The sequence below is a fragment of the Peromyscus leucopus genome, chromosome 6 (genome assembly GCF_004664715.2).
Source record: "Peromyscus leucopus breed LL Stock chromosome 6, UCI_PerLeu_2.1, whole genome shotgun sequence".
Lineage (NCBI taxonomy): Eukaryota > Metazoa > Chordata > Mammalia > Rodentia > Cricetidae > Peromyscus > Peromyscus leucopus.
Window position 1 is genome coordinate 67,265,067 of NC_051068.1, and position 24,945 is coordinate 67,290,011.

The window sequence follows — 24,945 nt, forward strand, 5'->3', positions numbered from 1 at the left end:
CCTCAGCCCTGCCCCAGCCCCCCCCCCCCCCCCCCTGCACCAGCCCTGCCCCCCCCCACCCGCCTCAGCCCTGCCTCACCCCTGCCCCAGCCCTGCCTCACCCCTGCCCCAGTCCTGCCTCAGCCCGCCTCAGCCCTGCCCCAGCCCTGCCCTTCTGCTCCCACACTTGCCTATGGCCAGGAGCCCACCAGTGCCTGCTCCCAGCAGGAAAGCAGTGGCAGGAAACTCCCCTGGCTGGCGCCATAGGAACCGACTCCAGGAAACCGGAAGAGCCCAGCGTAGGAGCATCTGTATGGCTGAAAAGGGGACAGCTGAGCTCATAGCCTCCTCTGGCTGGATGAGGTTCACTAAGGTTAGAAAGACTTGACTCTTCTTCACGAGTACGCGTGTGCCTGACCGAGGTTATGTGCACTGTGTGTGCAGGTGCTCAGAGGGAGGTGGATCCCCGGGGGCTACAGTTACAGGGGTGGTAAGCTGCCTGATGTGGCTGGTGGATTCAGGTCCTCTGGGAGAGGAGTAAGTGCTCTTAACCACTGAACGAACCATCTCTCCAGCCCCAAGGTTTGAGATTTTTTTGGGGGGGGAGGGGTTTTCGAGACAGGGTTTCTCTGTGTAGCCCTGGTTGTCCCTGAACTCACTCTGTAGACCAAGCTGGCCTTGAACTCAGAGATCCACCCGCCTCTGCTTCCTGAGTGCTGGGATTAAAGGCGTTTGCCTGGCTAAGGGTTGAGATTTTAAGAGGATCAGATGCTGGGGAACGTGGTGGCAGGGACTCGGTGTTCACTAGAAGAGGTAGGGGATCCCGAAGAGGAAGATAGGAGTGGAGGAAAAAGCCTGGGCTGTGGGGGGGCAGGAGGGACAGAGGCTGGAGGACCCCGAAATGGAGAGAGGACCAGAGAAGTCTGCGGGGTGCTGGGCAGGGGCCGTCCAGAGGTGGCTGTCTCACTCGTGTGGGGTGGCTTCCTCTGTGGCTTTCCTGCTCCGTTCTGATGCTGTGTCCTCCGTCCATTCTCAGGAGCCCTTTTCATCCTCGACGGCTGTCTGTCCGGAGGTTCCCGGGCTGTGAGATTTTGGCGAGAGAAGGAAAGTGCTGCCCGTGTCCTTTGCCTCCCTCGCAGCCCAGCCGGTGACTGCGCTCTGCGTCCTTCAGCTCACCAGCCCTGAGCCAGCAGAACTGGGTCACAGGTTCCGAGACACACCGCGGGATAAACCTGGCGGAACCTTAGAATCGGACGAAGGGTTCCGGATCTACAGAACCCGGGGGCCCTCTTCTGGAGGCCCCCCCGGCATTTGGTCCTAGCAGCCATGTCCAAAGTTGATGTTATGGAGTGGCCCTCCGGGGAGGAGGGGCCCAGCATGGCACGGGCTGTGGTCCGAAGCATGGGTGGCTTTGTTCTGGGTTTGTCCTTGGCCACGGCCTACGGGCTCCTGGAACTTCTGGTGGAAGGACACAGCACCTATGGCTGCCTGGTGGTCACGGTCACTTTGGCTGCCTTCCTTAGCCTGGGCATGGGCTTCTCCCGCCAGGTCCGCGTCAGTGTCCTCCTGCTCCTTCCCCAGGCCTTCTCCAGTAAGCCTGGCCCCTTGGGAGCAGGGCTGGGCTGGGCTGGGCTGGGCAGGGCTGGGCCGGGCTGGATGGGGGTGGAGGGTGGGGAGTCGGGGGTGGGAAAGTATTCTAACAACTAACACGAAGGAGTACCTGCTGCTGCCTCGGGGCTGGGGTCGGGGCTGTGACTGAGCTGTGGTCTCCCTAGGGCAGGGTCGGATGCTGCTGTTGGTGGCTGCCTTTGGGCTTGTCCTGCAAGGGCCCTGTGCCAATACCCTGCGTAACTTCACCCGGGCCAGCGAGGCTGTGGCCTGTGGGGCAGAGCTGGCCCTGAACCAGACTGCGGAAGTGCTGGAGCGGGCCAAGCAGCCCCTTGTCAGTAAGGTCCCCAGCCTACCACTGGCTCCCATCCTGTAAGGTCTAATTCCTCCTCTCTGTTGGAACGGTGTCCGAACCTGAGTGGCTGGGCCCGGGACGCCGCTTTCCTGTCCAGCTCAGTCTTCTTCCCCTTGCTCCCAGCCTCTTCTTCACCTGATTACTCTCACACCCCAGCACCCAGGCTCCCTCCTCTCTGGGAGCCGCCTGGTACTCCCTCCCTGCAGGAAATGGTGAGAATCAGCTCCTGGGGAAAGAGGCCCACCACAAGGCTGCCCTTTGTCCCTCAGGTGCTCTGGCCAAGATTAAAGCTATCGCCCAGAGGGCCAAAGTGGTGGCTGACCGGGTACGCAGGTTCTTCCGGTCCATCATGGATGGTGTGAAGCATGTAGGTAGGTGTGTTGCATGTCTGGTTTGGGAGGTCAAAATGCCCCCAGTCTCCTTCTCCTAGTCCCTCTCCAGGCCTCCTCAGGTCTCACTCTACCCAGCATGTCTACCACCGACCAGTTCCTGTGAGGAGGTGGGCTGGGGTTACCCAAGTCATTGAAAAGGGCCAGGGGACTCCTACCCAGAGCCCTGACTGAACAGCTGTCCCCAGCCAGGGCCCTGCGGAACGTGTGGTACTGGCTCCTTCACATCGGTGACGTGTGCAACTCGGAGCTGGGCAACCCGTACACAAAATGCGCCCGGCTATTCGACGATGCCAAGGACAACTGCATGGAGATCATGCCGCGAGTCTATCACCTGTGTTTCGTGGTCATGCCCTTCAAGTTGGTGCTCTGTGGACTTGCCAGCTGTGAGAGAGCCAGGGCTTCCCTGCCGGGAGGGCATGCACACGGGGCTGGAGTGGGGTGTGAGAATGCAGGGTGTGTCGGAAAGCTGGGTACGGGATCACACTGGGGGCACTGGATATGGAGCCCCTAAGGATGCTGGGTTCTGTGAGGAAACAGTGGGCAAGAAAGTAAGACTGGTGTTCGGGAAAACACACGGTGAAGAAAGGCTAAAAAAAAAAAAACGGTCAGCAAATGTAGGGACCAACGGGAAAGGTAGAAAGTCTAGACAGCCTCGTGAGAGGAAGGCTCCAGAGGGGGGCAGGCAGGCCGCACCTCTGCTCCCCGTCCTCACGCTGAGCTCCCCGACTCTCAGTGGTCCAGATGTTCTGCGTCATCCCCACGTACATCCAAGTCTTCCTGCGGAAGACCATCAGCACCCGTGAGTGACCCCATCAGGCCCGGCTCCCGGTGTTCTCCTCCTCTTACTGTGGCCCGCTGAAGTCTCCTGGCCCATAGGCAAGAACGCAAGAGCGGGAAGGAAAGGACTTGGCGGGGTCACCCAGACTAGTGTCCCAGCTGAGCTGACTGAGAAACTGAGGCTCAGGGAGCTGGGGAGGTGCTTCATTCAGAGCAGAATCTGGGAGGAACAGGGCCTCCTGCCCGAGCATAGGTCATACAAGCAAGCTGGGAGGAACAGAGCCTCCCGCCAGAGCGCAGGTCACGGCTCACCCCTCACCCCTCACCCGTGAGGGAGCATAAGCCCTAGGCCAAGTCTAGTGCTGTGTGTCAGGAAGATGTCACTGTTTCCTAGTCTAGATCGGGGCCCCGGGAGCTCTGGCTGGTTTGTGAGTTGTACAGTCCCTGGGTCGGGCAGCCCCCTCACCCCATCAGCCCCCTCCTCCATTCAGCTCTACCCTCCTAACTATCCTGGCTCCTGTCTCCTCCGGCCCGGCCGGTCCCAGCTGTGTTGAAGCTGCTTAACCAGGTGCGTCGTGAGTTTGAATTCAACATGACAGCCACGCACTACTTCTCCGTGGACCTCAATGCCTCTCGGAGCCTGTCCCAGGTGGCTTTGGACCTGCACGAGGCCGTCAGCATGAAGCTGTACAGTGTCAGGGAGGTCCTGGCTCTGATGGGCTACACCCTGCCTCTCCTCTTTACACTTCTCTACCTCCAGTGAGGGCCTGTGGGATAGATGGGCTGCTGCAGGGCTGGCTGTCCATCTATGGAACCTTGGGGGTGGGGGGCGTTGGGGGGGGGCAGCATGGCCTGGGGTGCCTGGGGGGTCTGGCAAAGAGAGCCGAGGAGTCTCACATGCGCCGCTCCTCCTCAGAGCCCTGTGGTATCGGTACTGTTACCTGAACTGGGACAGTTTTGACAACGTCTACATCACCAGCCGCTTCTTGCGCATGGAGGCAGTCCGCGCCGAGGCCGGGCTGCCCACAGTGCTGCCGCTCAGCTCTCACGAGGCCAGACGCTACATCCAACCAGGTCAGGGTGCTGAGGGTGGGGAAGAGGAGCCCTGGGGCAGCCAAGCCTTCCCCAGCCCGTATCCCTGACCCTGCTTTGGAGCATAGGGACCAGGAGGAAGAGAGAGGGCTTCGGGCTGAGAGGGAGACAAGGAGAGCACCCTGGAGCAAGGATGCGAGGCTGGGAAGGCTTTCTGTGGTGAGGCGTGAGGGGTGGATGTGCTAATAGGAAAGGAAGGCTGCCCAGGAGGTAGGAGTCAAGCCGGGGCAGGGGGTCCGGACCACTGGTTCCAGGGAGAGCTTGCAAGGCCTTCCTATCAAGCCCCCAGCCCCGAAGAGTGCTCCTACCCTTTGCCATGCTCCTCACAGTCTTTTCTTTTTGTCCTCTGGGTGAGCAATTAAGCTGAACTTGATAGACGGGCATCTCCCCAAGAGTTGGGATCTATGAGCAAGAGAATTGGGGAACACACTCCTGATCACCTACTCCTTCAGGCTCCATCTTCCTGACCCGATGGGAGAAGATTTTCTATATGTTGGGGACGTTTGACCTCGCCCGTCACCTCCTCCTTGTGTTCCTCCTGGTCTTTCTGGACTACGCTGTCTTCTGGGTACTTGACCTGGCCCGGTACCACCTCCAGGGCGAGATTGTAGCCCGCAGTGAGTGCCCACCCCTCCTGTGCCCACCCACCCCTGCATCGTCCTCCTCCCTGGGGCGTCTCCGGGGGACTCTCTGCATAGCTTCCTGCCTTTCCACCACTGCCTTCTGTCTGGGTCAAGGACACCGCGTAACAGCCTAGCTAAAGCACAGCTGTGAGCCAAACTGGCTGGGTTCAAATCCTAGCCCTGGCCTTTGTCAGGAGGTGATTTTCAGTAAGTTGCTTGGGAGCTGGGGGCAGAGCCCCACGCACAGTGGCCCAGGTTCAACCCCCAGCACCACACACACAGGACAAATTGCTTCACCTCTTGCAGCTTCAGGCTGCTCATCTGAACAGTGGAGCAATGGCTGCTCTCCGGGTCACTGTGAGAAGGGAGACTAAGCTTTGCTTAGAACCTCCTTGACCCATGACTGAGACTGTGTCACGGGCCAAGGAACGTAACTAGCCTGAGTTTGTTATTTGCATACGAGGACACAAAGAACAGAAGAGAAACCAACAGACAGACAGACAGACAGGCCAGCTCAGTGAGTAAAGGAAGCCCTTGTCACTTGCCACGGAGGTTTGACCTGAGTTAAATCCTTAAAATGCTTGAAAATGTGGAAGGAGAGAACTGACCCCACCAAGTTGCCCTCTGACCTCCACACATGTGCTTCCCCGACCACACATACACACACACATACACACAAGCGGACACTAGTCATGAAAAAATGGAAAAGAGGGCCCGGTGGCGGTGGCGCACGCCTTTCATCCCAGCACTTGGGAGGCAGAGCCAGGTAGATCTCTGTGAGTTCGAGGCCAGCCTGGTCTACAGAGCAAGATCCAGGCCAGATTCCAAAACTACACAGAGAAACCCTGTCTCGAAAAAAAAACAAAACAAAACAAAAAAGAAAAAGAAAAAAAGAAATGGAAATGAAAAGAAAAATCGAAACTCAAGGCAAACATAAAGCACAACAATAAACCGGGTAGTGGTGGCACTCACCTGTAACCCAGCACGTGGGAGACCGAGGCAGGAGGATTGGGTGACTAGGCTACATAGTGAGACCCTGTAGGAAAAAAATGACCGGCTTTCAGGCAATATTAAATGCTTCTGGGACGGTCATGAAGATTATGGCAGTGCCAGAGAGCCGGATCGTGGTGTTAGGACAGAGGCCAGGCCTCAGTGTACCTTGAGAGATACCTGAGCACCAAAGGTCCTGGGTGAGGGTGTGGCTCCTGCCCTTGGCCTGCACGGGAGGTGGCGGGTCCCCGGCCATTGCGTGAATGTCCCTCCCAGCGTCTTTGCGCTAGGTCCTGTGCTAGTATCCATCACGGTGGAGGGGACCGGATATTCGGGGAGTATTTACCGCGACCTGGTGTCCGCTTTTGACGTCCTGCAACAAGGCAACATCAGTATATTGTCCCGGCGCTGCCTCCTGCACCCCTCAGAACCGGACGCCAGTGGTTACATCCTTATCGGTACTCATCTCACCTAAGAGTGAAGACCGGGGTGAGGGAGCCCGTGGACCAGGAGTGTGGACAGCGCCTTGGGTGGCGGCGGGCGGTGCTCACTGTGTGCTGTGTTCCCAGGTACCATGTACGGCCTGTGCTTCTTCGTCACTCTGTTTGGCAGCTACGTCAGCAGGCTGCGGCGCGTCATCTGTGCCTCCTATTACCCGTTCAGGGAACAGGTGAGGGCTCCAGAGGCAGCAGCTCTCGGCCATGGCCCTGACGCTAAGCTGTCTGTCTCGGCTTTGAGGATGCCGAAGTCCTTGGCAGCGCCCATCCCTACCCCTCTACTGCAGCCCGGGGCCAAGACCTAGCCCTCAGGTGGAGTCAGGAGGAACGTGTCCTTTTGGCCAGGGCCTCCTGAGGCACATCTTACTTCCAAAGCTTTGCTGAAGCCGCAGTGGTGGGGCCCTATGACATACTGAGGTGTCCTATGTGACAGCTGTGATGCAGGGACTCCAAGGAGGCAGGATGAAACAGTCTAGTTAGGCTGACAGGCCTAGTAGATGAACTTCTTTTACTTTTTATATTTTTAATCACATGTGTATTCTTTTCTCTGTGTGAGTATACTCCACGTGTTTGTAGGTGCCCACAGAGGCCAGAGGTGTTGGATCCCCCAGAACTAGAGTTACAACCGGTTGTGAGCTGCCTGATGTGGGTGCTGGGAATCGAACTGGGGTCCTCTAGACACTGGGGTCCTCTACACACTCTTAACTGCTGAGCCATCTCTCCTGCCCCAGGAAGAAAGGCTCCCCGCCCCCCCCCCCCCAGACAGGGTTTCTCCATGTAGTTTTGGTGCCTGTCCTGGATCTCGCTCTCTAGACCAGGCTGGGCTCGAATTCACAGAGATCCGCCTGGGTCTGCCTCCCAAGTGCTGGGATTAAAAGCGAGCGCCACCACCGCCCGGCAGAAGAAAGGCTTTTTTTTTTTTTTTTTTTTTTGGTTTTTCGAGACAGGGTTTCTCTGTGTAGCTTTGTGCCTTTCCTGGGACTCACTTGGTAGTCCAGGCTGGCCTCGAACTCACAGAGATCCGCCTGCCTCTGCCTCCTGAGTGCTGGGATTAAAAGCGAGCGCCACCACCGCCCGGCAGAAGAAGGGCTTTTAATGAAACATTATCATTGAAAAAAAAAAAAAAAAAAAAGCGGTTTCACTAGGGGATCGATAAAGAGAGATGGGAAGCCAGAGGAGGAACGGCTTACTTTGCTTAGGGAGGTCCTGAAGGGCCCCTGGAGAAATGGTCATCTGAGCTAAGCCTTGAGGAACTCACAGGAGTCGGAAGGAAAAGGGAGGCAAGGAGTGGAGCTGGGGGCAAGGGGGTGTGCCGGGGCAGGTGGACCAGGACCGCTGGCTCCCGCCCCGGGTTCCGCTCCACCAGGAAAGGATCTCCTACCTCTACAACACGCTTCTGAGTCGTCGGACCAACGTGGTGGCTGCGGTGCACCGAGCTGTGATGCGGCGGGCAGCTGACCAGGGTCACATGAGCCTCCTCCAGGTGCTAGCCTTCAGGTGCGTCCAGTGCTTCCCTATCAGGATGCGTGGACAATTGACAGAAAAAGAGCCAGGGGTCAGAATGCATCTCTGTGCTTTCCAAGTGACAAGGAGTTGGTGGAAGAGGGTATCCAGCTCATACCTTTCATGTCCTGGAGGAAGAATTAAGGACAAGAATTTTATTTATCATTATTATTACTATTATTATTTTGTTTTTTTTCAAGACAGGGCTTCTCTGTATAACAGGCCTGGCTGTCCTGGAACTCACTTTATAGACCAGGCTGGCCTCAAAATCACAGAGATCCACCTGCCTCTGCCTCCAGAGGGCTGGGATTAAAGGCATGCGCCACCCGGCCATGTCTGGCTAAGAATTTTATGTTTTAAAAATGTTTTGTTTGTTTTTATTTTATGTGTATGGGTGTTCTCCACTTGCACACACATCTGTGCACCATGTGCACGCAATGCCCACACAGGCTAGAAGACAGCATCAGATCCCTTTGGACTAGAGGCATAGATGTTGTGAATTGCTATGCGGTTCCTAGGAATTGAACCCGGGTCCTCTGAAAGAGCAGCCAGTGCTCTTAACTGCTTGAGCCGTCTTTGCAGCTCCAAGGATACAATTTTTTTTTGTTGTTGTTGTTGTTTTTTGTTTTTTCTTTTGTTTTTGTTTTTGTTTTTGTTTTTGTTTTTGTTTTTGTTTTTGTTTTTGTTTTTCGAGACAGGGTTTCTCTGTGTAGCTTTGCGCCTTTCCTGGAACTCGCTTTGGAGACCAGGCTGGCCTCGAACTCACAGAGATCCACCTGCCTCTGCTTCCCGAGTGCTGGGATTAAAGGTGTGCGCCACAACCGCCCGGCTGTTGTTTTCTGTTTTTTGAGACAGGGTTTCTCTGTGTAGTTTTGGTGCCTATCCTGGATCTCACTCTGTAGCCCAGGCTGGCCTCGAACTCATAGAGATCCGCCTGGCTCTGCCTCCTGAGAGCTGGGATTAAAGGTGTGTGTCACTGCCGCCTGGCCAAGGATAAAGTTTTTAAAGAAGATGTATTTATGTGTATGAGTGTTTTTGCCTGCATGTATATATGTATACCAAGTGCATGCCTGGTGTCCGTGGAGATCGAAGAAAATATTGGATCCTCTGGGCCTGGAGTTATGGATGATTTGAGTCATCATGTAGGTGCCGGGTCCTCGGCAAGAGCAACAAGTGATTTTAACCACTGAGCCGTCTCTGCAGCCCCACTAAAGATTCCTGGAGTGGGAGAGGAAGGAGAGTGGGGGCAATGGAGAACAAACAGTTGCTGCAGTCCGAAAGGCAGGCCAGGGCACCCGGAGGTCTCCCTCAGATCTGCAGGTTGGTGTGGCTGTGCAAGGTTGGGGTTCCTGAGCTTGACACTGCCGACCTTCCTTTCAAGGTGTCGTTGCCTACGTCCTTTGCTCAGCCAATTTTTGCTGCATCAGTACTACTGCCTGGGCTGTGGGCAGCCTGAGGGCCAAGGGGACATGGAGGAGAACTTTGTGTCCTGCAGTACCCCAGGCTGCAAAGGTGAGTGCCCCTCTCCCTGAAGGACTCACGGTGTTCGCCCATGACAGTCAACCGTGGCTCTTCCTTTCTGGAATTCTCCCTACCTTTATGTGTCCGTTCCATTACGATGCATCTTCTCATTTACATAGCTCCCTTCCCCAGAATCTCCTCCATTCCTCTGGGTGCAAGGGGGACTTAATGTGCATCTTTGACAAGGCTGGTCCTTCCTCCAGGGGTGGGGTGGAGAGGCAAGGCCAAAAACTAGGGATCACAGGTGATCACAGGTGATGGGTTGGCTCAAGCCTCCTTGCCCTCCTGGTCTCCTCTAGGTCTCTACTGCCCTACCTGCTTCCGTCTCCTGGACAACACCTGTTCTGTGTGTGCCTCTCCTCTCTCCAAGCAGGGCCACCTGGATCTGGAGCTGTGAGTCTTTCAGTGGTGGGGAAGGCTGCAGTCATGGGGGCATCGTGGGAACGATGCTCTTCTCCCAGGCTATCTGTGGGTCACTGAGACGGTAGCCTTCTCCAGGGACTCCAGTGACGAGGAGGGCCCTCGGCTCTGGCTGGCTGCAGCTCGAAGAAGGACCCCCGAGCAGGTGCAGAAACTTCGACAACAGCTCCAGGAAACACTGGGCAAGAGCCTCTCAGGCGAGTCCCACTCCGAGTCCAGGTGAGCGGGAAGCAAGTGGAGATGGCCCCTGGGGACTGGGAGCATGTTCTGTCCCATCTGCACAGGCTCGCCGAGTGCCTGGCCCTCTGCAGGGACTGGAGGCAGAGGAGACTGAGGTTTGCTGAGTGCCTGCCCCCCAGCCTGCAGATGCTTACAATGTGTGTGTGTGTGTGTGTGTGTGTGTGTGTGTGTGTGTGTGTGTGTGTGTGTGGGCGGGGGAGTGGTGTCACAAGACAGCAGTCCTGTGTAGAGCTCCTGATAGAGGAGTCACACTTCTGTGATGGGAAGATATTAAAACACACTTCACAGAGTCGGGCATGGTGGCTGGCGCACGCCTTTAGTCCCAGCACTCAGGAGGCAGAAGCAGGCAGATCTCTGTGAGTTCGAGGCCAGCCTGGTCTACAGAGTTTCAGGACAGCCAGGGCTAGAAACCCTGTCACGAGGGGGAAAAAAAAACCCACACCAAAACTTCACAGAAAAGGAGAAAAGTAAGCTGGGGTTTGGGGGCGACCTGGTGGTTTGTTAGGCACATGTTAAGGAAGGTGAGGAAGCTGTGGTCTATGTGAGTTTGGAGAATGTAAAACATTCAGGAGGGTTAATAAAGCCCGAGGGTGTGTGTGTGTGTGTGTCTTCGAGTTTGGGTGTGGACCTCAGAGAGTGTTTGTGTGGGGAAAACAGAGGAAAGCTTCACAGGCCATTTGAAGACCTTAGGTGATTAAGGGATGCATTCACATTTATCTGTTTTTGTTTGTCTCAAGGTGTAGTCCTTACTGTCCTTGAGCTCCGTAGACCAGGCTGGCCTCAAACTCACAGAGCTGCACCTGCCTCTGCTGGGATTAAAGGCGTGCAGGATGACTCCTGGCCTTGGCCTCGTGTTTCGTAGTGCTTCCTGTTTGAGTGCTGGGATGACAGATAATGTCACCGCGCCTACTTCTCTCTTTCCCTCACTCCCCTCTTCCTTTTTCCTCCTCGTCCTTCTCCTTTGTGGTGTTAGGGGTCTAGCCCAAGGTATGGCTTTTTTTTTCCCCTTTGAGACAGGGTCTCACCATGTAGCCCTGGTTTGCCTGGAATTCCATTCTCTGGGAATGCTGGCATTAAAGGTGTTCACTCTTATCACCAGGCGTCTCTCTTTCTCTCTCTCTCTCTCTCTCTCTCTCTCTCTCTCTCTCTCTCTCTCTCACACACACACACACACACACACACACACACACCATAGCTTGAGTTCTTTTTGTTTATTTCTTGTTTGTTGAAATAGGGTTTTTCTATGTAGCCAAGGTTGGCCTTGAACTCCCTTCCCTAGGGCTTGGATTACCTGGGTGGTTCACAAACCCTGTGGTCTTCAAAGATGGGGGGGGTGAGGCCAGTTTGATCTGCGTATTGAGTTTGAGGCCAGTCGGGACTACATAGTGAGACCCTGTCTTAACAAGCAAACGACAAACACGCTTGAGGCCAGAGTGAGTTCCGTGCTAACTAGGTCATTTTGGCAGGACCAGAGAGACAAAAGGAAGGGTAAGGCTAGACAGACAGCTTTGAGGTTAGGAACACGTGCAAGCCGGGCACTGGTGGAGCAAGCCTTTAATCCCAGAACTTGGGAGATGTTCAAGGCCAGCCTGGTCTACAGAGTGAGTTCCAGGACAGTCAGGGCTACACAGAGAAACCTTGTCTCGGGGGAAAAAATAAAAAATAATAATAAAAAAGGACACTTGCTGTCCTTCAGAGGACTCAGGTTCAGTTCCCAGCACCCACATAGCAGCTCACAGCTATCTAAAATTCCAGTTTCAAGAGCGCCAACATCTTCTTCCGGACTCTGGCCACCAGACACACATGCAGTGCTCATACATTCATATATATATGACCGGCGATGGCTCTGTGGTTAGGAACACTTGCTATTCTCTTCCAAAGGGCCTGAGTTCAATATCCAGCATCCATGTTGGAGGACGGGGGACTCATAACCACCTGTAACTCCAGCTCCAGGTGATCAGATGTGTCCTCTGGATAGGCACCCACACACGTGGTAGATACACAGGTGGACACACAATGCATAAAAACATATTAAGTTTTAAAATAAAGGGAAGGGAGAGATGGAGAGGGGAAGAGCAGGGGAGAATCTATTCCTGAAAACTACCCTAATAAGCTAAGGAGGCAGAAGGGCCGGGCAGGAGGCTGTTTCAGGCGGTGGTCTGAAGACGAGGTGCTGAGCTGTTGGGTCTCCACGTAGGCTTCGGGCAGAAAGGGAAACAGGACTGCCCATTTGAGATTAGATGTCTGTCGGGGCACCCAGCTAGAGCCGCCCAGGGAAGAGGTGCAAAGATGTCCAGCAGGGCTCTGGACTGGAGGTGTTATCTCTTTAGAAAATGGGTTCGATCATCCCCTTCCCTGGCAAGAGAGAGGAAAACAGAGACAAAACCCAAAGATCTCAACTGCAACCCTGAGGGGAGAGGCTCAAGAAGAGCTAGTCCAGGACAGGCCAGATGTGAGCCACAGGCTGGGGACCAACAGTCAGTCCATAGTGGAGAGACCACTGGTGTGGTTTGCGGGAACGTTTTTCATGGCATCGGGATGGCTAAAACCAGATCACGAAGTAAATGGCAAAGACAGCTCAGAAATGGAGTGTGTGGCTTCTGCATGAGGGAGATGGTTTAGGATCCCTTCAATATAAGTTTTGTGATTAAAAATAGAGGGCTTGTTTAATTATTTATTGCTGAGACAGGGCCTCACTGTGTAGCTCCTGGCTGAGCTGGCATTTGTTATAAGTACCAGGCTGGCCTTGAATTCAGAGATCCGCCTGCCTCTGCCTGCAGGAGTGCTGGGATTAAAGGTGTGTGGCCATCCAGCTTTATTTATTTTTAGAATGATTTTACTATACGGTCTAGGCTGGCCTTGAACTTGTAACCCTTCTACCTCAGTCTTCGTAGAAGGAAAGGTATGTGCCACCACGCTTGGCTCTAAGAAGGGAAGCTCAATGACAAAGAATTGGCTTTACCCACAAGGGCCACAGCTCCAAAGGACATTTCTGCATCCTCGCACATTTAGGACATGGAAAAGAGAACATCGAGGCCTTGGGCTGTATAGTGTAGTGGTAGAGCGTCTGTTTAGCATGCACAAGGTCTTGGGTTCAGTCCCCAGCTCTGGACCAGGGTGCCCAAGGAACGAGGGTGTTGAGAGGCAGGTGGCTGAGGTAGTGTTAGAGGGCGGGCATTCCGAGCCTGAAGAATGGAGGGTTTTCTGAAGAGAGTCCAGCCTGCTCCAGCCTCACCCCGTCTAGGGAGTAGGAGGCAAGGACACCTGCTGAGAGAGCGGAGAGGCGGCTGAAGTGGCAAACAGTTTCCGAAGAGTGGGTGGTGGAGGCTGCAATGTCTGCTGTGGGGAGGAGTGTGCAGAGAAGCTGGTCAGGGAGGCTGAGGGATTTCCGGGCAGAGTTAAGGCAGGGGATAGTGAAACCTTGATGACCACTGTTCCATGTTCCTGGTCAGGGTTTTTGTTTTTGTTTTTGTTTTGTCTTTGGTGACAGGGTCTCAGCATTGTGGACCAGACTGGCCTGAAATGTGTAGGGATTGTCCTGCCTTGCCTTCCTGAAGGCTTATTACATGGATTTCTCTTGCAAATATGGTAGCCATGAATTTGAAGGTTGAAGACTTTTTTTTCTGGATGGGTCGGAGAGAGGACGGTTTGAGAAGAAAATAGAGGCATCTTCAGTAACTGAGGTGATTGCCTTTGAAGAGGACAGGTTGCTGACACCCTGGCTGGGTTGGGGAGGGTGTTCTAGTGGATATGTCCTCGTTAACTGTGACAGCGCTGGCAAAGCAGCCAGTGTTGTGGCGCACGCCTTTAGTTACAGCACTCGGGAGGCAGGCACAGGTCTGTGAGTTCAAGACCAGCCTGGTCTACAGAGTGAGATCCAGGACAGCCAGGGCTACACAGAGAAACCCTGTCTTGAAAAACCAAAGAAAGAAACAAACAGAAAACCTGAAACAGACCACCACCGCCGCCGCCACCACCGCTGCCGCCGCCAAAAGTAGATGGGCAGCAGGGCAGCAGCTAAGTTGAGCGGGGATGACGGTTAAGGTTGCCCACCAGTGGTTTTGAGCTTACTGAGCCTTCCTCTCCTCCCAGTGATGAGGACCAAGGGAAGGAGCCCTAAAGGATGCTCCCGCAGCATCTCCCAGCTCATCAGTCTGCGGGCCTTCCCTTGCCCCCCGGAGCCCCAGGAACTACTTCAGAAATTCACTGCCCCCAAAGCAGCTCCCTCCCCAGCCTCAGAACCTCCTGACCCCTCCCACTCACCCCCAAAATAAAGGAACCAGAAGTGGACACAAGTATGAATCTTAAATTATTATTATTTCTTTCTTGTCACTTACACCCGAGGCGGGGGCAGGGGTGGATGAAGGGAATGGGAGAGGGGGGGGGAAATGCTTCCCCCACTAAGGCACTGAGTGGGAAAGCCACAAGTAGAGAGTGCGGAGGCTATACCGCCCCCACTCTCTGGGACTAAGCCCCAGGTTTCTCCAGCCCTGGGCTCCCCTATCACCTGAAATGCTAAGATGAGGCCCAGGGCACCTGACCTCCCTCCTAATATATTACATCATCACTTTTTAAATAGATACAGGGACTGGTCCCGCCACCCCTCCCTGTGTGACCCCTCCCCACGGTTGGGGGTACCTGGGCAGCTGTGCAAACGGGCATGGAGGCGCATGGGGAGAGGAGAGCACCGGGCCCCTGAACCTGCCCCTTTTAAGGAGGGGGAAGGGCCACCAGGCCAAAGGGGGGGGGGAATAGTGCAAGGCATAGCCCAGGCCGCAATGGGGGTCCAGCACCCAGCGAGGAAGGGGTAGGGGGTGAAGACTCTTCTCCACCCCAGGAGAACTGGTAGTTTAAAATGTGAAATTGGATTTCAACAAGACCATCAGAAGAGGCTATGTACAGAATGGGGGTGGACTCCGTCCTAAGGGTGACGGGCAAGATCTGAGGGAAGGATTCCTTTCCCCTAAGGTCCGCCCTGCAGCTCATTTTTCCCAGGGGCAAGTGAGTTGTCTAGCCACCGTGTTGGCAAGGGGGCACCCGTTCACAGGCCAGGGCGGCTGGGTGTGACATCAGCTCAGTAAGAGCAGTCGCTGGGGGGCGCTCGCCCTAAGAAGGCATGGCCACCAGATGGCGCTGGCTCGCCCGCTCCCCACCAGGCCACCTCAACCCCTCACCCCCATCCCACACCCAGCGCCCGCCAGCCCGGGGGCGGCGTGAGTCAGGGGCAGCATGCAGCAGAGGCGGCTCCGGCTTGCACCTGGGCGGGGAGGTGGGGAGGAGAAGAGGGTAAGACGCCCGGCCCGCCCTGCCCTCTGGCCCCAGGGAGGGAGCGCCAGGAACAAGACATTCCCTGCCCCGGGACGCGGGAGGGGAGAGGTGGAGAGCTCCCTTAGCTGGGCGGAGCCCTTCTGCTACCCCCAGGGACGGGCGAGCCAATCAAGCCGCCCCGCCCCCTTCTCCAGGACCCCATGACTCAGCGTTGGAACTGGGTGGAGGGGGGGACTGGGATGGCTCCGTCCTTACAGGCCCAGCCCCCCTAACCCGGTCTTTCAAGCTTCCACCTTGTTTCCCCACTTAAGCCTTCCTTTACCACCCCCCTTTGCATAATTTACTGCCAGGAAAAGGGAACAGAAACCAGGAAGGAGGGGTCTCGGAAGGGAGGGGCAGTCCACCACCCCCTCACACACAGCCAAAACCCAGGGGGCATTGGGAGTAGGGCAAGGCTTTGGTCCCAAGCCCCAGCCTCTTAGAAACCCGCATAGCCGAAGTGGGACCCCACGAATCAGAGATAGATTATTGCTTCAATTCCCCAGTAGCAGCTGGGGATGGGGACCCCACTTTACTGTGTGTGTATTCATATATGCGCAGTGCGTGTGTGTGGCACATACACACATATATATACACACACACACACATATATATATATATATCTCATGTATAACTCCTTGGGTGATCACCCCAATCTAGAGAGCTTGTGCCCCAAAACCTCAGCTTGGAATTGGAATGAAGGCTCTGGGGTGGGGGGAGGGGTTGACTCTGATGCCAACAAAGCTCAGGATCCCTGGCCCCGGCCCCTCTTGTCCTATGTGCTCCCCATTGCTTGGCATGGCACCCCAGGCCCTTGTGCTGTTCCAGCCTGGCCATTCATCCCTCTTTTAAGAGGACTCCATGGCACCTTCAGCCTGTGGTGTGGTGGGTGTCCCCTCTTCCTCCTCCTCCTCAGGGGGCCCTTGCGTAGTGACTGGGGGTCCTGTAGGGGCCGACTGCTCCCAGAATCGGGCCAGAGAGAGGCGGAAGGTGTCCAGGTGGCCGTTGGAGAGGTCGAGGCCCGCAGGGGATGGGGTGGTGGCGGAGGGTGGTGGGTAGTGCGGCGGCGCGTCGTCCTTGCGGCGCCTCCGGGTGCGCACCTCCAGGCAGTTCTGGCCCTTGAGATGGCGCTGCAGGTGGTCCTCCTTGGCGAAAGCCTTGTGGCACAGGTGGCATTCGTAGGGCCGGTCCCCCGTGTGCAGGTGCATGTGGTTCTTGAGGTCGTAGCTATGCAGGAAGCGGGCTGGGCAGTGTGGGCACGAATAGGGGCGCTCTCCTGTGTGCTTCCGCATGTGGATCTTCAGCTTGTCATTCCTAGGGCGAGGGGGGAGGAGGGTGTAAACACTCAGGACCCCCGGAGAGGCTCCCCAGCCCATCCTGCCACTCCCAGGCCTCGTCCCACTCCCATTCCTTATTGCTATTTCCCTATTACTGCCCCAGGACGGATACCCTTCTCGGTCGGCCTTTAGATGTAGTAGGCCCTGCTATCATCCGCTCTCGTCTCCAGTGCACTTTTCCTGGGCACTGGACCGTCTTGGGCACTAGACCGTTCACAATCATCCTCCTTGGTTGCCTCTTTTGGCCTCCCAGTTCATTCCAAGAACCCACAAGAGAGCTGCTCCCTGCTGGAGCCATCTGTGCTGTGCTCACTCAGATCTCATGCCTGCCCTCTGCCCCTTCGGGACCCTGGTTCCCACTTGCGAGGCTCACCTGGTGAAGCGGACGCCGCAGACCTCACAGGCAAAGGGCTTCTCACCGGTATGGGTCCTCATGTGGCGTGGCAGTTTGCCTGCCCCGTGGATTATCTTGTGACAGACTGGGCACTCTTGGGGCATCTGTGAACGGCGTTTACGCACCAGCTTGTCTTGGCCATCCAGGCCGGGTGCCAGGGCGTCCTGGTGCAGGGAACTTAGGTAGACCATCAGGTCGGGATCGATGGGATCTTCGTCTGAGCCCAGCTCCTCCGGCGACAGCGAGGGCTCATTGTTCTGTGCCAGCCCATACGCCGGGGGATAAACCAGCTCTTCCTCTTCTTCCTCACCCTCACAGACCTCGTAGTTCAGGGGCCCCTCAGGAGGGGAGGCAGCTCCCGTGGGCGGACTGTAGCTGTCCCCAAGCCCACTGATCCCACTGTTGCCCACTCTCCCAGCCACCCCTTCTTCTTCGTAGGTCAAGGGGTGGGTGAGTACCGTCGGCGCCTCGGGGACCAGATGGTTCGCTCGGGCCCCCTTGGTTTGCAGAAACGCTTTCCGGGGCTTGCGGCTGCGGCGGGCGACGGGTCGGGGCGGTGGTGGAGGTGGTGGTAGGAGGAGGGGCCCCTGTGGAGGGCTGTCTTCACCGTTGGGCACTCCTGAGGTCGAGGCTGTGGCGGTGGCAGTGGCGAAAGCCTCCAGGTACTGTCGGGCTCGCTCGCAGTCATCCTCGTCTGGGCTGGGGGCTTCCAGCCCGCTGCCTTGTAGGATCTCCATGCAGGCGGCGATGACACAGGGGATTTCCAAGAGCCGGGCAGCCTGGAGCACAGCGGGCATGTTGGCGCTGCTGGTGGTCAGTGTGGCTGTGTAGGCAAATTCGAGCAGGGCACCCAGGGCCTCTGGCCCTACGAAGTCCAGCTCACACACGCCGGCCCCTGCTCCAGCGGCAGCTGTCCCCCCGCCCCCTGTCCCCATGACAGCGCCCCCCCACCCTCCGTGAAGAGCTTCTTGAAGTAGTGGCTGCAGGCCGCCAGCACGGCCCTGTGGGTGCGGTACTCGAGACCCTGCGTCCTGATGGTGAGGTCGCAGAGATGGCCCAGCTGGCGCTGCTCATTGAGGCAGCTCAGAAGCTCACTGCTGTGGTCTGGGAATGGGATTCCAATCAGGTCATCCTCAGGGCTCCCCATCTTCTCCTGCAGGGTCAAGTGGAGGGTTAAGAGGTTAGGAGCAGGTATCCCTGTAAGGGGGGTGGGGTGGGGAGCCCCTTCCAGTGTTGGCTCTCTCACTGAAGGAGGGCCACATGCTGGACACTCCTCTAAGGGCTTTGTCAGTCCCCATACCCTTCCAAAATGTGACCGCCTTCCATGCCAACCACAGAGGAACCACGGTCCCCGACAGAGGAAGCAGCTTGCTTTCCAGGTGAAGTGCCCAGTGTGCGGGGTCACGCCGTCGGACCCGGACCCACCTTCACCTTCCCAGTTCTTAGACTGCTCTGCCTGCTTCTGGAGTGCCTGCCTTTCGGTTAGTGTCGGGGCACACTTGCCCTTGACCTTCCCCATTCCCCATCCCCTTAGAAGAAGCAGTGGACCGGGAGCTAAGAGGCTGGAGTCCTGGTTTCGGCTTCAGGAAAAACTGACTGAAGGACCCTGGCGACACTGGCTTGCTAGGGACACCTGGAAACTGAGTAATGGTCTGTGATGGAGCTGGCACAGAGCTCTGGTTGAGCCCAAGGAGAGACTTCAGACTGATAGGGGACGGAAGGTGGCAGGTCAGGCATGTCTGGGTTCTGTCACAAGTATAGTATACCCTACAAACAAAAGGAGCCGTCCTTGTCAGGTGGCGGTGGTGGTGGCGCCCACCATTAATTCCAGCATACCTTTAATCCCAGGAGGTAGAGGTAGGCCAGCCTGGTCTACAGAGTGAGTTCTAGGACAGCCAGAGCTCCACAGAGAAACCCAGTCTCAAAAACACAAACAACAAAGAGCCATCCTCTTCCTCCTCCCGTCCCCCACAAGCCACCCTAAGTTCATCTTTCCTTCAAGATCCCCGCTCCCCACATCCTCCCTCCCTCATGGGCCAAGGAGCGGCTGAGCCGCTACCCGATGCCGGGGTGTCACTGGCACAGACACTTCCTGCCCCCCACAGATAAGCATCACCCCTACTGCCGAAAGGCCAAGTCCCACCCCTGCCCTCCCCCTTAAACTATGCAACCTTTCTCCCCATTCCAGAGGACCCTGCCTCTCCAGAGGCAGCCTTCGTGTTGTGTCCCGTCGTGTCGTCCCCCCCCCCCCCCCCGCCCCCGCCCCCGCGGGCCCAGCCCACCATCCACAGGGGTGGGGAGGGCAAAGACTGCAGAGCAGCCTCGTTGAGTGACCTTGAACACGTCACTGTGGTGAGGGGCAGATGAAGCCAGGCGTGGCCCAGTGCCTAACACACAGTAAGGGCTCAGTCAGTGGTCTAGCCTATACTCTCCTGTTACACAAGAAGGAGTTGGGGACATTGGGTGAGGGGGCAGACACCTTAAAATCCCAGCACTGGCATGCAGAGGCAGCTGGGTCTCTGTGAGTTCGAGGTCAGCCTGGTCTAAATAGTTAAGTTCCAGGACAGCTAGGGCTATGTAGAGAGAGAGAGAGAGACCTTGTCTCAAACAAACAAACAAAACAAAACAAAAACAAACAACAAAAAAAAAAACAAACAAAGCTGGGCGGTGGTGTCTGCACACCTTTAATCCCAGCACTCGGGAGGCAGAGCCAGGCGGATCTCTGTGAGTTCGAGGCCAGCCTGGGCTACCAAGTGAGTTCCAAGAAAGGCGCAAAGCTACGCAGAGAAACCCTGTCTCGAAAAAAACAAAAACAAAAAAAAAAAAAACAAACAAAAGAAAACAGGGGCTGGGAAGGAAAAGCTGGGATTGGCTCGTCAGCCCTGACATTTTGTTGGTCTAGAACAGCTTTCTCAACCTGTGGGTCTCAATCCCTCGGGATATGAACGACCCTTTCACAGGGGTCGCCTAAGACCACAGGAAAACACAGACATTTGCATTATGCATCCTTAGTTACAGTTGCGAGGAAGTGACGAACATCCTTCTACGGTCGAGGGCCACGACACCACGAGGAACTTTTAAAGGGTCGCAGGGTTTGGAAGGCCGAGGCTCTGCTCTAGAGCTAATAGAGACTGGAACAGTGCTCGGCTTGGACCGAGCCCGGCTCACCCAGGCTTGAGTCTGAATTCTTAGCTTCACGATCTTAAGCAAGTGATGTTATCTCCGAGCCTCTTTCCTCATCTGTAATACTGGATAATTCCAGTTGACTGCAGGGGTTGTGGCGAGGGGTAAGTGAGGCCAGGTGTGGTATGATACCGAACACACAGTAGGGCTCCGTCGGTAGTCTGGCCCCAGGGCAGATTCCAGTGCACATATGGCCTCTGCTGAGAAAACTACTGGGAGACAGGGCTGTCTCTCCCCTCCCAGATCGTATCCTGAGGGAGCCAGGTTACTAGGGAGCTACCTGACCTTGGACAAGCCACTTCCTCTCTGAGGAGGCCTAGTTCTTGTCTGTAATAGTAAAGGCGAGTCCCGCCGATCCTTAGGGCCAGTCCCACTGACATTTCGTCAGTGTCCTCTCGTACTCCAACAGCTGATCAGCCCTAGCCATCTATGGGAAAGAGTTTTTTGGGGGGTGGGGGTGAAGGTCAGAGGCTACACATTTCCACTTGGGGACACAACAATTGGCCTGTCACAGTGAGTGCCTACCTGCTGGCCACCTTTACTGCAGAGCTGGAGCGCCCACCTGGAAGCCCTGAGTGAACGCTAACCACTTGTCTGTTTGGAAGCCACACCTGGGAACCCTTAGCCAGCTCACCTGTTCCCACCTTCAGTCCCCCAGATCACTCCTCCTCCTGGGGGACCAGGCAGTCTGGGAGTTCTCTCCTCTCCCAGTACTTTACATACAGTTCAGGAGGCAAACAGCCCCGGGACTTAAGAACAAACACAAATCAGGTGGGCAGCCAGGGGCCCAACTTCAACAGCAGTGGGCACCCTCCTGGGCCCAAGTGCATCAGGTTCCTCCTAAGGGGCACGGGTGGAGCTATCCTTGCTGCCCATTGGCCGGGAGCTGGGCACCTGGAGACACGTGCTCACCCCATCCTTTGCCCTCCTCCCCTCCCCACCCCACCCATTCCCGTTGGTAAACCTGCCCCCTTTCTCCCACCCCAGGGCTGATCTCTGTGGCAACTTGGTATGGCAGGTGTACCGATTGGCTGATCTCGCTGTCAGGTCACAGGCTCCCACAGGGCTTGGGCAAGGGTGGGTGTTTAACTCCTTAGGCCCAAATCCAATGCCTATGGCCACAAGGCATCGAGGAAGGCCTTAGAGAGGCAGGTGGCACACAGGGAGGAGAGGGTGTTCTGGGAAATCCCCTAGCCCTGGCACCCATACCAACCGAGGTGCCACCTGGAACTTTGATGGTGCCAACCAGGCCAAGGGGGCACTCCTAGCCTATCATAGGGGAGGAGCTGGTGGGGTGGAGGCCTCCCCTTCTCTCTGCCAGGGTGGGGCACTGGTGCCAGTGTGCCCACCCCACCTTGGGCACCCATCCCACATCTGCATCCCAGAGGGCCCAGTCCCCTTGACGCCCCATGTCAGCAGCCCATCCCCACCCAGCCCGGCATGCCCCCTCTTGCTAAGACCTCGTGGGCATGGGTGTGTGGTGGTTGGGGGGGGCAGCCGTGCCAGGGAAGTAGGCAAGGTCTGTTTGGTCTGTTTGCCTGGTAGGGGAAAGAACTGGGGGCCCGCCCCATCACGCCCCTCTTTCTTGCCACCCCCCCGGGCTCCCCTCATGGTTAGGCCTGCTAGACCGGCCAAGCCAGTGGGCAGCTTTCTTGAAACCCGGCCCTGTGTCAAGCCTGTGCCATCTTTGGTCGGGGAAAACTTGAGAGTGGCAGTGGTAAGGGGTGACAGAGTCGGGAGTCCCTGTCACCAACCCATCAGTCCCTAGAGGCACCTGCCGGAGTGTGTCTACCGAACAACCAAAAGCAGGGGGGGTACACGGCGGGCGCGACTCAGGGAGACAGAGGCAACTAGAACCTTCCAGGTGCTGACCTTCCAGACTAGGACTGAAGGGCTCCAGGGCCAACCCTGCCAGTCTGAGCCAGCTGAAGGGACGCCATAGGAGGCCCTGAGTGGGGCAGCTGAGTAAAGCTGGCCCCCCTTCTCCCCACCTTGGGGATTAGGGGACTGAGGCTTAGTGTGGGGGGCAGCCGGCAGAACCAGGATTAGTGGCATAGAAAATAGATGTAGGCTGATACACAGGCGCACAGAGCATCATCACCCACCCACCCCTACCACCCATTCCAAGGCCCCTTCTCCCAGCTCTGCCAGGGAGCCAGAGAAGAGCCTGGCTTGGCTTTTTCTGGAGTAGCAGCTCGGGAGGCCAAGAGGGTGAGGACCTCTTCCTGCTGGGGATGACGGAGACCCAAGGCTCTGGCCGGTGCTCCTGGTGCCTGGGCTTGTAACCCCTCCCCCTTCTTTCTCCTTTCTGCCCCCAACCCCCAACCCCAGCTCCAAGCCTCAGGTTCTCTTCCTGTTTTTTTTGGAGTCCGGTCTGCACGAAGTCAGGGCTTTGGCCTGTGGCTGGACCAGAGGGGTCGGGAAAAACTGGACAGCCGTCCAAAGTCCTCAGGGACCCAGGAATCCTTACTCCACGGTTCCTTTCATCCTTTCTGGGACCAAAGGGCCACTGACACCTTAACTACCCAGTTTCAGGCAGGTGAGGTGGCTGAGCCACACGTCACTGGGGGATTGGAAGAACTTCCACAGAGAGGGCCCAGAGACAGGTCCCGGCCCAGGGATGCCAAGGACACTCATGGAGCTCTCTCCTCTCCAGCCCCTCTAAACTCGTACATGCCTTCCCCATCCCCCATGTGACGCTTCCCCCTCCTAAACCTCACCCACCCCCAGCACTCACACTTCCTGGGGGCCGAGGCGGGGAAGAGAGACCGCAAGCCACGAAGGGGGAAGGAGGCAAGGGGAGTCGGCTGCTTCCCGGTGCTGTGGGGGTTAAGCTCCCACCAGGTCCCGGTGCCAGTGCAGGGGCTCCCGACGGAGGGGACCCGCCAGCTCTCCTTTTCTGTCTATAACATCAGCTCTAGCACACAGCGCTTTAGCCCATCCAGAATGGACGGAGACAAAGATGGCGGAGGAAGGGATGGGGCAAGGCTTCCCCAGCCTCACATCTCCACCTCTGGGAACCCTAGCTCATCAGCAGCCCCTTACCCTTAGCCTGTCTTGCTTGGACTCCATTTACTCGTCCTCTTCTTACTGTCTGTGGCGCTTATCTTCCCAGCACAAGTTGACCCTTGGTTCCCTTCCTTGGCTCTTACGGGCTCCCTCATCTCTCCGCCATGCCTGTCCCTAGGACTGCTCCTGGGAACCATCCTCAGAGGGAACCTTCGTTCCCTCTTCCCATCACCTCGCTCACTGAAGCCTCTCCTGAGCCCAACATGTGCCACGCCGCTCCCAGCATCCCTCCAGGCCTGTGTCGGGTAGACACAGCAAAGGAACCAAATCAAGACCAGGGCTTGTTCTACAAACCATTATAGAAGACATGGAGTAGTCTGGGGTACCCATACCTGCCTTCTGGAGGAAGCGAACGACGACCAAAATTTGGGAGCCACTTGGAGAAGAGAGGTGGGAGAGGCCGGGTGTGCAGTGAGAGCGGATGTGGGGTTATAGGGGGGACAGTGGGTGCCTCTCTGCCCGTCAGAGTTTCCAGCCCTGAAGCTACTGGACTTCCCCCCTCCCTAGACTGCCCACCCTGAAGCAGGTAACTAGTCACTTGGACAGACCCTGGTCATCACGGTTCCCCGCAGAGTCTGGCTGGGCAGTGCCAGCTCTTCTTAGGGCTAAGGAGAATGCCCAAAGGGCCAGGGTCTGCCTCGTACCCCCTCCCCCCAGCCATATCTTTGGCTGGGTAACCAAGCTGGCTGGTAACCCCACACCCGCTTAGCCGCGGGCAGAAACCTGAGCCCCCCAAGCCCCAGAAGACACCCCAGCCGGGTCCCCGGGGCCCAGCTCCCTGCCAGCCTGTCCAACCTCCTGGCCTGGCCCAGCAAGCACAGCTTCCGTGGGACCCTTCTTCTGCCTTTCTTGGTTCTCTGGGACCCCTTAGACTCTGAAGCCTCCCCACACGCCAGTGCCCCAGCTCCTCTGTTCCCTAAAGCCTCCAGTGAAATCTGGGCACCTTCTTCCTAGCCTGTTTTTCAGTCCTTCTCTGACCCTTGGCCAATTCTAGGCCTCCGAGCCTCCCCTGGGGCCTGACCTCCTGAGCCAGAGCAGGGCCGACTCACCTGAACGCCGAGGGGCCTTGCCGGCAACAACTCCTGGCCCCTGGGGGCAGCACGTTGGGAGGGGTGGGGGAGGGATGACTGGGGGGGGCAGGGTGTCTGTTCCCCACTCCAGCTCCCTCCTTCAAAGGGGCCGCCCACGACCTGGCCCAGCCCCTCCCCCTCCAGCCTTAACCCTCTGGGTGCTGCCCCCCTCCCCCCAGCTTGGAGGGAGGGAGGGGTTACAGACGGGCTGGCCGCGTGGGAGAGGGCCGGGAGTCTCTGCCTGCAGTGCCCAGAGCCCCAGCTGTCCCCACCCCCGCCTGGCCTCACTCAGGCCTAAAGGGGGAAAAAGGTGAGGGGTAGGGAAGGTAGGAGAGGCCAGTCCAGGAGGACAGAGGTGAGGAGGAGAGGTTGCTGGAGGTGGGACCAGGAGAAGGAAGACTGGGAGGGTGGGGACAGACGCCAGCAGTGGCCAAATTGGGAGGAAGGGAACTCTGGACAGTCAGTGCCAGGGGTGACAGGTGCCCAGGTCCCAGCCCCTCAGGGTATGTGGGATTAAGGGAACGGAAGGAGGACCCTGCAGACCCTAGGAAGTCCTTGCCTGCCCCTTGCTGGGAGCTGTCCGGATTC

General features: G+C 57.0%; 3 protein-coding genes across 9 annotated transcripts in view; 1 reads left to right on the forward strand and 2 right to left on the reverse strand.

Annotated features, from left to right (window-relative positions):
* Window positions 1-4,707, reverse strand: part of Dcst1 (DC-STAMP domain containing 1) — a 21,524-nt gene extending 16,817 nt beyond the window's left edge. For both annotated transcript variants that reach the window (XM_037206794.1, XM_028890839.2), the window contains exons 1-7: window positions 4,053-4,707; window positions 3,028-3,111; window positions 2,666-2,857; window positions 2,265-2,431; window positions 2,002-2,142; window positions 947-1,060; window positions 171-296 (exon numbers count right to left, since the gene is read on the reverse strand). In XM_037206794.1, coding sequence (XP_037062689.1) covers window positions 171-296; window positions 947-1,028 — 208 coding nt within the window. In that variant the 5' untranslated portion in view covers window positions 1,029-1,060; window positions 2,002-2,142; window positions 2,265-2,431; ... (1 more) ...; window positions 3,028-3,111; window positions 4,053-4,707. The remainder of the gene's footprint in view (window positions 1-170; window positions 297-946; window positions 1,061-2,001; window positions 2,143-2,264; window positions 2,432-2,665; window positions 2,858-3,027; window positions 3,112-4,052) is intronic.
* Dcst2 (DC-STAMP domain containing 2) overlaps window positions 1-14,287 on the forward strand; it is a 17,680-nt gene extending 3,393 nt beyond the window's left edge. For 2 of the 6 annotated variants that reach the window (XM_037206790.1, XM_037206789.1), the window contains exons 3-18: window positions 208-352; window positions 1,016-1,570; window positions 1,755-1,925; window positions 2,212-2,313; window positions 2,520-2,717; window positions 3,068-3,133; window positions 3,657-3,870; window positions 4,028-4,185; window positions 4,656-4,820; window positions 6,107-6,274; window positions 6,386-6,486; window positions 7,680-7,810; window positions 9,198-9,328; window positions 9,637-9,730; window positions 9,836-9,976; window positions 14,090-14,287. In XM_037206790.1, coding sequence (XP_037062685.1) covers window positions 1,306-1,570; window positions 1,755-1,925; window positions 2,212-2,313; window positions 2,520-2,717; window positions 3,068-3,133; window positions 3,657-3,870; window positions 4,028-4,185; window positions 4,656-4,820; window positions 6,107-6,274; window positions 6,386-6,486; window positions 7,680-7,810; window positions 9,198-9,328; window positions 9,637-9,730; window positions 9,836-9,976; window positions 14,090-14,117 — 2,133 coding nt within the window. In that variant the 5' untranslated portion in view covers window positions 208-352; window positions 1,016-1,305 and the 3' untranslated portion in view covers window positions 14,118-14,287. Of the gene's footprint in view, window positions 1-98; window positions 353-1,015; window positions 1,571-1,754; window positions 1,926-2,211; window positions 2,314-2,519; window positions 2,718-3,067; window positions 3,134-3,656; window positions 3,871-4,027; window positions 4,186-4,655; window positions 4,821-6,106; window positions 6,275-6,385; window positions 6,487-7,679; window positions 7,811-9,197; window positions 9,329-9,636; window positions 9,731-9,835; window positions 9,977-10,734; window positions 11,128-14,089 lie in introns of those variants that run through there. The other 4 variants (XM_037206791.1, XM_028890838.2, XM_037206792.1 and 1 more) reach the window with 4 other exon arrangements.
* Window positions 14,288-14,295: 8 nt separating this feature from the next.
* On the reverse strand, window positions 14,296-23,594 carry Zbtb7b (zinc finger and BTB domain containing 7B). The gene is given in 4 exon segments (XM_028890747.2): window positions 14,296-16,618; window positions 17,015-17,984; window positions 17,987-18,188; window positions 23,264-23,594. Coding segments are annotated over 4 exon segments (1,665 nt in total). The 5' UTR covers window positions 23,291-23,594; the 3' UTR covers window positions 14,296-16,152.
* Between the last annotated feature and the right edge of the window lie 1,351 nt (window positions 23,595-24,945).